Below are 15,355 nucleotides of genomic sequence, written 5' to 3'. Positions count from 1 at the left end.
TACTTAAGGCAATTATAATCAACTACATGAATATTGAACAATCTAATAGAGAAGTGTGATATAACAACAAATCATATTCATTGAATGTATATCGAGAAGAGTAATATTTAAACAGGCAAGTAAAGAAAAATCAAAAGGAAGGGCTGCATTAAAACAGCAAATTTAAATATCTGACTAATGATATTTTTAATAAGCACAAACAAAATGAAATAAAATGCTGTGTTACTAATTAGTGATTTACCACTATAAATGGAGCTGAAATGACAACTTCAGGAGATAAGTTTATTACGCTTACCCCTAGTGGTATTACCGATATTTCTTGTTTGTTTTCTTTTCCTTCTCCTTTACTTTGGAAAGCAGTCACTTTCTCACGACTGTTTGCAGGAAGTGAAAGGTGATATAGATGTGGGCTTGACTATCCACATCTCGTTCTATAATTTCTATTTCCTTTCGTTACTTTATCATTATTTATTTGTATGAATTTCTTCATGTAAGACTAGCGAACGGAGATTAAGACTAACAAACGGTGTATCTTCAAAGCAATGTGGTTCTTATATATGTAAAAACTGCTCATTTGGGTTGAGAAATTTTTTTTTTTAGAACGCAGAGGAGCGAACAGAAATTTTACGTGCCGTTTTTACATATATATTTTTATCTACAAGTGGGTTTTCTCGGCATCACTGATTAATGTGTTCTTACTTCTGTGGTCATCTCCAAAACCTAAAAGTACGTTTTATATCCCACATTATAGCCTCATCATTAGTCACAGAATTGGATTTGCTGTTTTTAACGCAGTCCTTCCTTTTGATTTTGTTTTACTTGACTGTTGAAGATTAATCTTGCCACATGTTAAAAATAATTGAAATATCTTTACCTTATCTATATGCACTAGAAGGATTTTCATGTTTGAAAACTATGTCAATACGCACACCAGAAACAAATCTCGGACAGTAACCATAAATGAAAACTGGAAATAAATATATAAAAATTCTAATCAACACATTTTTATGGCTTAAATGTAGCTAGAAATAAAACCTAAATAATGGTCATAATAAATAGTTTTTAACGACTTAATTCTAGCTATAAAGAAATCGATTTAACCCTTTCTAAAATTTAATCCCGAAAATCGCTCATAATTAACAACATTTTTAGACTTAAAAAATCCTTATTTGTTAGCTCAAAGCACATTAGGCTATCTCCTCTGTCAACTGCGGGTAATCAAATTTCTGATTTCAGCGTTTTAAGTTCGTAAACTTTCCATTGTGCCACCAATGGAAATAAACAAACAGTTCATTAGAAGTAATTCTAATTATATTCTTTTTTATTATATATAATGTTTCAAGTCATTCCCCTTTACTTAAGTTACAATTATCAGGATGCATCCCTCCCCAATCATACTGACACAGTTTAAGCTAAAAGTTTTTTAAGTATATTCTTCCTGTTATACAATAGAAATAAACATCTGTAAAACATTTTATTGCGATGTACAATAATCGTGATCTTGTTTCAAGAACACAGTCGTCAGTTTTTTCGTCACCCAGTCATCTTTCGTTTTTTACTTAACTACACAGTATCAGAAGGTAACTGAATCACAGTTTTTTACTTAACTACACAGCCATCAGAAGGTAACTGAATCACAGTTCTTTACTTAACTACACAGTCATCAAAGTAACACTTAGTTACATCCACTACTGTTCATTACTGACATATAAGTTTAGGTTTTCTCTGTAAGTCATGAATGCCCACAAGTGGCACAGCGGAACGTTTGTGGACTTACAATTCTAGAAACCGGGTTTCAATATCCTTAGCGGTCAAAGCATACTTTTGCGTACTTTGGTGGTTAAATACAAACAAAGTCAGGAATAATACTGTTTTCATGATGATAAATTATTATCTTTCATGATGAAAAATGTTTTAATAATTATTATTTTTACATTCATTTTCATGTGATATCGTTGTTTTCCGCTGCACAGCTTTTTTTTTTTTTCAACGGTTCCCATGGTAACTATTATACTTAGTTTCCTACATTATTTTCTTTATATATATTTTCTACTCCTGTGTTAAATATATCCTCCCCTAGCATCAGTGGACTCGCTTCAGCACCACCACTTACAGCGACTTTCCACTCATACGTTCTAAGGCTCTGTACCTGCTGAGAGGGTTGTACGTGTTTTCGACAGTGAGTTTGTTCCGAGTATTTTAGGAAAAGACAGTAAAGGCTTTCTACATGAGTAGCACGCGGAACATGTCACTTGGATCTTGCCAATTTAATTACTAGAAAAATATTTTTTTAGGAGAGTTCGCAAAATAAAGTTTCATGGCGTCTTACGGTGAAATATATTTCCGGGACCTTATTTCTCCCTCGTTAAACCAACCACTTCTGGAGCACAACGTGCTCAATTTCAAGCTTATCAAGACAGGTAAGTGGTTTTTATATCTATGTAAATACAGCTTTCTGTAATATTACGCACATTTGCTGCTTCAAGTAAGACAAGCAAAACTTAACACATTAAAACAAAGCTTGTTTTAATATTGTTGCCAGAGTACGGAAATAATAATTTGATATCCTAAACAAGAAACATATAACTGTGGGGCATGCAAATATAAACATTATTCTAGACTGAACTATATTACTAGTTTCGTTATAGATTCATGTATAGTAAAGCTAACATATAAAATTACATCTACAGCTAAACTGAGGTATCATGAGCCAAGCTCGATCGATAACAGAGAAAATCACTAAATAAAACTTCATATCAATTTTAGTTGGAAATTGTTGCGTTAACAGAGTTGAAATGTCGCTAATAACAAAGATTTATACATTGGCGGAATTGATCACTGCTTTTGTAATTAAAAGATTCAAGTGTATGGAAAAGAAAAAAAATTGTATTGAAAAAAAATCATAAATACGGACTTAATTTTTTGTAGATACTGAAGAAGGTGAAACTATATTTAAGAATACAGTTAAAAATGGGATCTTTGTAATTTTTTCTTCTGAATTCTGCCAGAACTCATTATAGCATCATAAAAGTTTAATATAAACCCTAATAAAGACGTAATAGAGAATTTTGTTCTTAAAACTGTGACATTCCACTACACTGTTTACAGCTTGGTAACGTTAAGACTTGTAAACAATAAATGGAACTAAAATCCCTAAAGCCTAAAATCTTTTATTTTGGAAAACTCAGGATTACTCCAGAAATTTTGATTTTGTCTTTGTTCGGAAACTTCCTTTTAATTTCTTTCTACTTGTTCAAACTTGTAAAAGCTGGTTTGAATGCAGGCCAGGTTTTAACTCAATCATTTCGGTGTAATTAATACGTTTTATCGTAAGGTGTGAAATATTTATTGCATGATATAATTACCGGAAATAATTACCCTGTAAGACATTATTTCAATCAATAAACATTTGATACAGGTTTTCCTAGGATAAAAAATGCCAGAGTTTGATTAAATCACGTGGACTTTTAATAAACCTATTAGACTACAATCACTTCCAATGGCTTCAACTCATGGCTTTACGAGGAAGATGGTTGGGTTTCATACTGATGATTCTCTTACGAAGCTATGCTGGTTTAAGACAATCTAACATTTTAGGGTAACAAAAAATTAAAACAGTTATACAGTAAAACCTGTCTCAGGTGGAATCGCACGGGACTTAGTAAAGTTTCCGGCTTAAGCAGGTTTTTCGGCTTAGACATTGAACATGTATTTCCTTAATTATATATAATTTTTGAGCGGAACGTTATAACTGCTTGACTCAAGGAAAGTAAGACTTTTGTGAAGAAAGTTGTTATACTGTTTATGCTATATTTATTAGAATAATAACAAAAATAGACACTAAAAATATATTTAATTACACAAAATCTTAATCAAATTTATTTGAAGAAAGTGTGCAATTTCAACTGTTTCGTTTTTTAATGGGCTTTCTCATGCGGTTAAAATAGAACGCCAATTCTACATCCCATTCATGACATTCATTTTACTTCTTCATTTCTGCCTACAATTAGAGAGAGTAAATATAACTTAACACTTGCGATGAAGTACGAATTTCTATTTCCTTACTATCTTTTCCATTTTGTTCATCTTTTGAATCTCTTACACTGTTACATCTTGCAATTCTATTATAGATTTTAAATCAATTTCATCAGTTTCTGTTAAAACATTCTTGTGAACATTCACAAAACTTTCCGCGTTCGCAGAATCATCTGCATCAATCTTCTCAATCAGAGTTTGGATTTCACTAGAATCGTCATAACAAACAACTCTTCTACGATCTCTTAAAATTTTCAATAATAAATCCACAATTTCCAAAGCACTTTATTACGCATTCATCTTTTACGCGTTTGACTGAATGACTTAAAAATACAATTGCATCTAACACGTCAAATTTCATGGTCTTTTCAAATGCTCTTTTACAGTCGTCCATGTTTGCAATAATATGCTGAAGCATCAATTATTTCAATTTTATATACTGTATAATTTCATTACCTAATGGTTGTAGAACTGATGTTGTACATGGAGGTAGAAAGACTAAACAAACAACATTTTAAGGTTGAACTTTTCATGACAAGTTGCATTATCTAGGAAAAGTAGAATATTCCTATTTTCTTGTTCCATTATTTGGTTTAAATTGTTCAAAAATTCCTCGAATATAGCACTTGTCATCGACGCCTTATTATTCGCTTTCCATTCCACAGGAAGTTGATTCTTCCTTAAATTTTGAAACAGCGCGATTTTCAGTTTTACCTATTACCCATGGCTTCTCTAGTTTTCTATCAGCTCGCGTGTTTGTATCCCCGTCGCACCAAATATGCTCACCCTTTTAGTCGTTGGGGCGTTATAATGTGACGGTCAAACCCACTATTCGTTAGTGAAAGAGTAGCTCAAGAGTTGGCGGTGGGTGGTGATGACTAGCTGCCTTCCATCTAGTCTTACACTGCTAAATTAGGGACGGCTAGCGCAGATAGCCCTCGAGTAGCTTTACGCGAAATTCACAAAAGCAAAACTTTTCCATCAATAAATTTGCAATCGTTCTTTCCTATTGCGACCTCCAGATTAATGACGGCAGAAAAAAGAACAGAATATATTTAACCGATACTTACTGTAACAAAATGTCCGAGAATATATTAATATTTAAAGAAATTATTAATTAAACAAGAAGTTATTAATATTTAATGAAATTATTAATTAAATAAGAAATTAATATTTAATCAAAAACATTTTATCCGCCTTACTCAAGTTCTAATCCTACTTGTTGATAGACGAGGCAGGTGAAAACTAATTTTTCGTCCACGTTACACAGGTTCTGCCATATAGAAAAATCTTAAGATAATGCTGCAAAATTTTGCAGGTTTCCGTCCTATCCAGGACAGGTCAGATAGGTTTTTACTGTGTAAGCAAATTTTTGTATCTTTTTAACCTTAACAACAGCTACTATTATTACTTAGTTATTTTATTCAGGCATGCGTATTAGAAGTTCTTTTAATTAAATAAAAACAAGTTTATTTGGTCTGAATACTTCTTATTTGAGTGTTTTTTGTTAGTATTTTATTACCACATTACATTCCATCTAAAAATAGTTAGGAACTGCACCTTACTTTCGACATAAGAAACTGTACATTCTGAAAATTTGTTAATGATTATATCATAATTATTACAAATTAAAACTTCTGTTTCTTTCAAATAGAAGTAACCTCGACATTGCTGTAACTTTTAAAGAACTATTAAAAAACAAGCTAACATATAATAATGCTATCTATTGTACAATATATCGTCTTTTGTCAAAAATAGTTTTCCATAATGTTATTTTCGTATATTAAACATTTTTTTTAGTTTCTGTGGAGACGTTTCTATTAATGTATGAAATGAGAAAAGTATTCTATTATTTTTTGTTTCTAACCTTCTTCAACTAACTGCCGTTGGAATTAGCTTCTTGCTACTAAGTAGGATGGAATTAGCTTCTTGCTACTAAGTGGGATGGAATTAGCTTCTTCCTACTAAGTGGGACACGATTCATATTGAGTTATTTTTGGTTGATACCTCTCTTACACAAATGCTGTGGAACCAAACTTTAATGTTACTGTATGGGACACAATTAATTATTTTGTTCTAATAGCTATCTATTAACTAACAGCATTTTTTTATGGATTCTACTTTATTAAACGTGCTTATTTGTTCAAATCCTGTACTGCATTTAATTAAGGGGCCGAGCTTTTGCAACTTTTAATTTTCCGCTAATATGACATTTTATGATAAAAACAGCTTGATTCTTAGAATGTTTTTTTCTTCTGTAATATAATTATATATTTCTTTACAAAATCTCTTGAGTTAGAATTCATTTCATATTTACAACATTCTGCTAGTAAAAGTCAGCCATTGTAAACATTTTCAAAATTTATTTATATAATGGATATTGCTTCTTATCGTCGTATAGAATTGACAGGTTTTTGACTAAGTCACCTGGTTACAGTATCGTTAGAAATTTTACTTTCCATCTTCAACAATCATTGCTAATGGGTGTAACATTTACGTACAAATAAAATGTGAATGTTACTTTGATAATAAAAATCAAATCAAGTATAACATGTAATTACACGAACCAAAACACATTGAAAGGTGGCATCTAAAGGACTAGTTCTCGAAGTTGCCTTTAACCAAGTGGTTGGCATGGAGACAACTTTTCATGTTACTTTTCAGAACCATATTATCATTGGGTTAAAATATTTTGGTAAGGCTTTCAGTAATAAATTATTTACATTGTCTAGGAGCTCAATTACACCCTAGAAACAAGATCGGGATAACCCAATGACTCTGTTCTGAATTTAACCTATTTCATTTTTTTGTTTGTTTCACAAGAGTCGTTAAAGTTCCAATCAAATACTCGATTAGGTACGGTCTTTGAACAGTTTTATGAGCATAATTATTTGAAAGTCAATAAGCTATAAGGTAGCCAGACCTTGTAAGTGTTATTTTATCGACAGTATTGGTTTCTAATATTGTGTTTAGTGTTTGTTTGTTTAGAATTAAGCATAAAGGCGTACGCGTACAATAGGCCATCTGTGCTCTGTCTACCACGGCCACTGGGGAGGTTTTGATACTGTGTTTAATGCAGATGAGCATTCTTCGTGATAAGACATGTTGGTGGTTAAATAATACCTTCCTAATATTTGGTTGATGAAGGAAAGGACGTAAAGGAAAATCTTAACTTCATTTTAATTACCATGTTTCAGTGATTAATCTTGCCTAATTATTACTTTGTGTATAATAATTTTGAACCGAGTGGGATGAAATTGATCTATTTAACATTATATAACGAATTTATAACACTTAAGAGTTGTTTATAAAATATTACACCTGAAGTGAAGTATTCATCATTACTATTACTTTAGTAGAGTAAGCAGATCCATTGTGTTAAGAAGCCGATAGATAGAGTCGTTTAAAACTCTTCTCACTTTTATTCAATCAAACACTTAAAAAATGAAGATATTATTAAATATTCGATTTTCAACCACAGCTTTTAGTCACTTGCTCATTCTATTAGTAGGTTTTGAAAACATAATGCATGATAGCTCTTCAAAAGTTTCATTTCTTCTCCTAAGCCATAAAACATCCTTTTGGAAATGTATGTTTACTTACTTATCTGATAGATCGTTCAGCCTTCTTTGTCATTCGTATGTTAATCCGCAATCCACTGTCTACAAGTAAAAGGATTTCAGACCGTGTGATAAAAAACTTTATTTTTAAATTTTCTGACATATATGTTTTAATTAAGTTGCCATAATATATTCTGTCACTATATATTATTTCCTTATTGATCTCTTTTCTACATATTATTTTTCTCAAACAATAATCAGTTAAAACATTTAGAAATTATAGTTTTACTAAAATTAATAACTCTAATACTTCAGTTTATTAATTTTGTTGAGAAGCTAGTCAATAAAGAAAAACAAAAAACAACAACAAATCATTTCTGTTTGGCTTTCTCTGCAAATGCTCTTTGCTTGTGACCTGCGAACACCATCGCCATGTCTCATATAAACACAAACCAGAGGCATTCTCACCTTGCAAGTTGTGTCATTTAAAAGTAATATCTAATTTTTATCAAGGAAGAACATTTTCTTACAAGCATTTGTGATTTTTACATTCATAATTTTAATCCGTTAGGGTGATCTAATATTATTAGTATGGTAACTGTTAAGTAAGTTAAACAGAAGTATTTTTTCTATTTAATAACTTCTCTGTTTAGGCTCGGTAAAATCAAAAGGAATCATTTCAGAAGTTCAGGCTCTTTAAGAAAAAATATTACGTAAAAGGAACCAAATAATGATATTTAACGAATTTATTTGTAAAATGTCATATAAATATAAAAAAAAAATAATCAAAATGAGGAAAAACTTGGGTTTGTGCAACCTTCTCAAAATTTAGCAGTATTCAACAAATTATTTTACTACTTTAATATATAAATTGAGTCAAAATTGTCATTTTGCATGGTTGATCGAAGTTTAGTCTAATTTCTATTTCTTTCACTTTATTTCTTTCTCGGCTTCGATACGGGCTTGTTCGGCCTCAAAACGTTTACTTGTTTGTTTGTTTCTGAATTTCGTGCAAAGCTACTCAAGGGCGTTCGACTAGTAATCTGAGGGTCGTAGGTTCGTATCCCCGTCGCACCAAACATGCTCGTTCTTTCAGCCGTGGAGGCGTTATAATGTTACAATCAATCCCACTATTCGTTGGTAGAAGAGTAGCCCAAGAATTGGCGGTGGATGGTGATGACTAAGCGCCTTCCCTCTAGTTTTACACTGAAAAATTAGGGATGGCTAGCGCAGATAGCTCTCGTGTAGCTTTGTGCGAAATTAAAGAAACAAAATATAAATTGAATTATGATTTGAATTTATTTTGAATCTTTTTTCTCTGATTCACATCTCGGATATGAACCCGAATTTATTATGTTGCGTATTATAATTTATCTCCGACGAGTTTCCGATTTATTATGTTACATACTTTATGTGTTACAATTTCAAATACACAGAAATTTAATTTTAATTAGTAACTTAATAAAATGTTAATATGCATGAAATGTATTATATTTGCCAACGAGATTGGTGCATACATTTTTTTTTCTTATTATAAATATATTTTAATACAGTTTATAATAATGGTTATTACAAGTAGTTAATACGAATAATTATTTATATGTAAAACATTTATCAACTCACAAACTTATATGCAAAAACGGCTCGTTTGGGCTGAGAAAACACTTTACATAGAAGAGTAAAGTGTTTTCTCAGCCCAAACGAGCCGTTTTTGCATATAAATTTCTCAACAAGTGGGTTTCTCGTCATCACCAACTCACAAACTATATTCAGTCTTCCACCTGGTCTGGAACTGAACATTTCATCCACAGTGCAGGTCCACAAGATGCAAATTATTTTTATGTTGATTCACAGATATATACTGATAGGCATTAAAAACGCAACAACGTATATACAGTTAAACAATTTTAATACGCTAGGTTAAACATAACTTTTTTAATGTACATATCATGAAATCATCATGTCTTTGCACTTCGTAATATTCAAGTTTGATTAGAAACTACGCACAAACAGTTTAATCAGGATTTCAACGTCTAGAACACTAATAACGGGTATGTCCTCCATTCGCCACCAGAAGAGCCTGGATCCTGCATGGCATAGATGTAATCAGATTCTCAATTTGCCTTTGGAGGAAGATGTTCCACTCAGTCATAAGTGCTGCATGTAGTTCAGCGAGAGAGCAGGGTCAGGAACCCGGTGATGGATACACTGATCCAGAATGTTCCAGAGATGCTCAATGGGATTCATGTCGGGTGAATATGAAGGCCAGTCCAGAACATTCACATTGTTCTCATTCAAACAATTTGTACACACTCTTGCTGTGTGCTGACGTGTGTTGTCCTGCATGAAGGTGCACCTCAAAGTGTGCCGCGACCCTGGCTTGTGTCATCCCTGTTATTACCATCCCGACCGTCTAATTTCTGTTTCTTTGTGGTGAAATTAAACTTTTAAAACCCAGCATTTTATAGGCTGAAGGATTAGTGTTTACTGCATACAAAAGTTTTTCGATACTCTCGTATCATGTTCAACAACAAGGGAAGGGTAAGTTTTGACCGGTTTAAATAATGACACGTGATCACTGACTAAAATGATCTGAACTACCGATTTTTTTTTCAGAAAATACTAATGATTAAAACCCAGGCGTGTTTGCACCGTTATCGATCAACCTGTATGAAATAACTCATTTTATTACTTGTATTTTTAAAGCCACTTGACGGGATTGCTAGCTAGCTCTGTTCTCGTTTGGCCTAACGCGATTTACAAGCTTGCTTTCCACAGATGAAGATAGATATCTAAAGTCCTCGTAGAAATATTAACGTCCAAAGCTAATTCTTTGAAGTTGAACGTAATGTTTGAAATCTATAAAATTCCTGATGAAATTCAGTAGTTTTCCAATTAATAAACGTTAACGGCAGTTATATCATCTAAGGTTTATTGTGTACCGAGTGCAGCTAACAAACAATATATGTTACATGCATCAAACTGAATCAAACATAGGTATTAAAATAAATGTATAACAATAAATCTGTCGCAACATATCGGTTAATCACTAGTTTCCTACGTAGGTTGCACATGTTAATATTCACATGTACACTTACTACTTATGTATTTCAAATACATTAGAATATTGAATATTTGACAAATAGCTTTGAAAATAACAGAATTTAAAACTTATAAAACTTGCATATTGTGTAAAGATACTTTAGGTCATTTTGAAAAGGTAGAGTAAGCTGATCAGAAATCAGTGACTACTGACTTTCTTCTGATGATTAATGTAAGCAAAGTCTTTGGCAAATAGTTTATCTGCTTTACGGTTATTAAACCTTTATGGTACAAGTCTTTTAAAAATGTATAAAACCAACGCCGAATTATATGACACTAAATTATAGTTAGCGAATAAGCGTATGATCTTTACTGTCACACGCCGTCCGTAACCAAGCGTTTCTAGGAAGTACATGCTGCCCGTTTTTCATATATTTATTCCCCATAACAGTTGAATTACAGTACTTCTTACTGTAACAGGGACCAGGACTGTGAATATGATGATTTATATAGTGACACTGGACTTCTATTGATTAGAGTTGAATAACAAGAAATATATGAATTATACTAACGCGTATTACTTACAACCAGCTGTTATATTTGTTCTAATACTTTTGAAGTTCATCAAGATATCTTGGTGTACGAATTCTGTTTTAGCAGCACATCTTCTGGAAGCACATAGCCAACATGATTGAATTTTATTTTATTGGTAAACATCATTATTTTTGATGATCGCTTTCTGCACCTTTTGATATTCTGAACAGGAATTTATTTTAGATTTAAAATAAATTACCACGAATAACAAGGAAAATATATTCCCATTTCACTAATCGATAATGGTAGATTTCGTTTTAAAACTAAATACATCAAATTTTCCTGATTTAAAAATATGGGTCTTGTTTTAAAACAAAATACATGTAATTTTTCTTAATTTTAAAACAGGTGTTTCTTTACAGCGTGAATAACAAGTACTTTATATATTGTTATTTTGATTTAACAAACAATTTACTTAACATTCTAAATGAGTATTTTGTGTGTGTGTTTTTCTTGTAGCAAAGCCACATCGAGCTATCTGCTGAGCCCACCGCGGGGAATCGAACCCCTGATTGGAGCGTTGTAAATCCGTGGACATACTGCTGTACTAAGCGGGGTCGGGCGTATTTAGTAAAGGGTTTTTGTCAGTTATTTTTATTAAAATGATAACTAGTGACGAATTCTAGTACGAAGTAGTAGATTTATTTTCTCATACAAATGTAACAATGAATAAAAGTGATATGGAATAGAAAATGTACGTGTACACAGCAGTTTCATGTATAAATAAATGTTGCTTTAATACTCCAGTTTTGGAGAAACTTGAGAAACCATAAGAAAGCATATGGGATAAAATAAAACTACATTATCTTTCATTACACAGTATCCTACCAGTAGAGAGTAAAAAAAACTAATCTGTCTTGTATGTTATTTTACCATTATTATATGAAAGGCTGTTCTGTGTCTTCCATGTCATTTAAAAAAATTAATTCTGGTGTGAATGATTTGTGTCTTGCGTGTAATCTTCATCTAAACGTAGTGAGAATCATCCGGATAATAGACAATATTAACAATTTAAATCTAGTGAAAATGAGCCGTATCCTAAGTGTACTGTTAACAGTTTAAACCTAGAAAGGCTGAGCAATAAATTTCTGTTCAACATTCTAGTTGGTGACTACTAATTGTAATTTTTTTCGTTATTATCATGTCAGTATTAGAAGATAAAGAACGTTAAACATCCAAGAGAAATCCTACTTACCACGGTTTAATTTATGGTATATGCATAAAAAAACGTTGCTGCTTTCTATTTATATTTATATATTAGATGACAACTAAATATCCTAGTTCTGTACCCTTGTTATGTTCAGTTAACGTATCTTCGATTTGAAAAACGTTCACTTGCAAGCTATAGTAAAGAAAATAAGCTGTCTTGTAAAACAAACTAAATGACCACTAGTAAGTCAGTTTCTCTAAAATCATAAATGTACCCTATATTTTTGTAAATCTAAATATTTGAAATTTTATTTGTTACTTCTACGAAACCATTGCACTTATAGTTGTTTAAATTATGTAAGGGACATGTTGTTTTTTACATGTGGTCGGTCTTGAAGCGTTTATAAAGGTATGAAACAATCAAAGCATAAATCTGATGGTTTATTGTTACACATCTGCTTCAAGTCTACGTTTCGAATGACTTACATTCCATTTAAGTATGATACAAAATAACCAAAACCTCAATAAATAGCATAAAAACAATCCATTCAGTCAAACTTTGCAACTTAAATATAATACAAAATTGCTACAAAGCTTATCAAATAAAGCATGATGCAAAATTATCTCTAACGTCATTAAGTAATGCAGGGAAGGCAGCTAGTCATCACCACCCACCGCTAACTTTAGGGCTACTTTTTTTACCACCGAACAGTATGATTAACCCTCACATTATAACGCCCCCACGGCTGAAAGGGCGAGCAAGTTTGGTGTGACGGGGATTCGAACCCGCGACCCTCGGATAAAACAAAATATTTCATATTATTTTTGTATACATAACTGTAAAATACTGAAATTTGGATGTTATCATGCTGTTTTGGTGCATGATCGTTCATGAAAATACAAGTATACAAACTACAACTAGTTCATTAATTGATTCACATTGTAGCTACCATCAAAGTTCATTGACGTCCTGTTAGTCTATGTTTTAAAAAGAAACATCTACTACAAATATATCTTCCTTTTCTTCAGCAGAAGACAGTTTAATTTGTCGAAACCACAAGAACTTTACTAGGTTAACTTGCATTTCTGTTACATTTTGTTTACTCGTCTAAATGTCTCTAAGTAACTTTTTAGTGAATGTTTGTGTTTGTTTTCTTATAGCAAATCCACATCGGGCTATCTGCTGAGTCCATCGAGGGAAATCGAATCTCTGATTTTAGCATTGTAAGTCCGTAAACTTACCACTGTACCAGCGGAAGACGTTTAGTGAGAGAGAGAGAGATAATGAAAAACACCTTAGGTGTGAAAAAAAGGTGCGGTCAAAAAAGGATTCAGCGTACGACTGAAAGGAATGAAATCAAAATTGATGGTTAAACTAGTAGCTACATTTATAGCATTGATAAGAATTTGTAGCAAATATTCATTCATTAGTTAACCAGGTCACGTTTTTTTGTTCAATTTGGAGTATGATAGGGCATGGAGTAAAACAAAATACGCTGTAAACTTCTTATTAATACTATAAGTGTAGCTGAATCATTTTTTTGGTCGTATCTTCTCTTCACACCTGGAGTGTTTTTGATTAGATATCATGAATTTTTGTTAATTACACACCAACAAACCATACCAAATAAGAAAGCAAAATTCTTTAATAACGAACATTATCCTTAGGATTGCAATGCTGTCATTTGAAACAGACATTTATTTTATAAAACCAACCAGGTTCTTTAAAGTACATGGCGGTAACTTTACTCTCTAGAATACTGCTAACAACTTCCTTTATTCTAACTAACTCCAAGGAATTTGGATTAACAGTTTCTCGTCATCACACCCATGTAAGGGGTACAACCATATCAAGCATCATTATTGATTAGGCTACTATCACGTGAAGCTAAACGCTTTTAATTATTATAATTGTATAAAATTGAGTACGTTTGTGCTGTAGAGTTGCATAAAAATAACAGTACAACATACAGCTCTTTTGAAAACATGAGCTAGAAACTGCTAATTCAGTTTGCTTGGCCTAACCAGTACTTGTGTAGCTTCACGTTCTTTCACCCAAAAGTTTTAATGCTCTAAATTAATCGTCTTTAATCCGAATGACAAAATATCAAAAACATTCCTCTCTTACTCTAAGGTGAAGTTCTATTAAAAGTGTTAGACCGATATTTCACATGACGGTTTGCATAGGCGTGTGCAAAATTTGTTATTAAATGTTTGCCGAATAACTTTGTAAATTTGGCTTATACGTATTCCAGATTTGTCACCTAATTGTAGGTCAAAAAGATCTATCAGTGAACCACATTTTAAAAACCCCATAAAACCTAAGTATGTTTCTTTCATGATATAAAGTTTCTGTACTTTTGGTACGAAGAAAAAACACAGGAAAAAACTCAATCAAAATAGATGTTATATCTCAATTGGTACTTTATGAGTTGCCTTGAAATTTGGTACGTGATGTTAAAAGGCTAAAGGAGCACATCCATTGAAAATATGAAATATTTTGTATTACCATAGAATGTGGAATATCCCTAAATTACCACTCCTGTTAGTAACACACAGTGTATCTTGATACTTGTCAGCAGTTATTTATTTGTGCCACCTAATTGAGGGGCCCGGCATGGCTAGATGCGTTAAGCGTTCGACTTGTAATCCGAGGGTCGCGGGTTCGAGTCCCCATCGCACCAAACATGCTCGCTCTTTCAGCCGTGGAAGCTTTATAATATGACGGTCAATCCCACTATTCGTTGGTAAAGAGTAGCCAGAGAGTTGGCGGTGGGTGGTGATGACTAACTGCCTTCCCTCTAGTCTTACACTGCAAAATTATGGACGGCTAGCGCAGATAGCCCTCGTGTAGCTTTGCGCGAAATTCAAAAATAAACAAACCTAATTGAGGAAAACATTACAATGCCCGCTCATCTATCTTCTTAAATATATAAATATGTTTATATCATAAGTTATTTTTCCCATTAATGTCC

General features: G+C 32.4%; 1 protein-coding gene across 2 annotated transcripts in view; it reads left to right on the top strand.

Moving 5' to 3' along the window:
- Positions 1–2,110: 2,110 nt before the first annotated feature.
- Positions 2,111–15,355, top strand: part of LOC143244822 (uncharacterized) — a 171,108-nt gene continuing 157,863 nt past the window's right edge. The window contains exon 1 of one of the 2 annotated variants that reach the window (XM_076490198.1): positions 2,111–2,420. In XM_076490198.1, coding sequence (XP_076346313.1) covers positions 2,318–2,420 — 103 coding nt within the window. In that variant the 5' untranslated portion in view covers positions 2,111–2,317. The remainder of the gene's footprint in view (positions 2,421–15,355) is intronic. The other variant, XM_076490199.1, reaches the window with a different exon arrangement.

This window comes from Tachypleus tridentatus, chromosome 2 (genome assembly GCF_004210375.1).
Source record: "Tachypleus tridentatus isolate NWPU-2018 chromosome 2, ASM421037v1, whole genome shotgun sequence".
Classification (NCBI taxonomy): Eukaryota; Metazoa; Arthropoda; class Merostomata; order Xiphosura; family Limulidae; genus Tachypleus; species Tachypleus tridentatus.
This window is presented reverse-complemented; position numbering and strand designations above follow the sequence as displayed.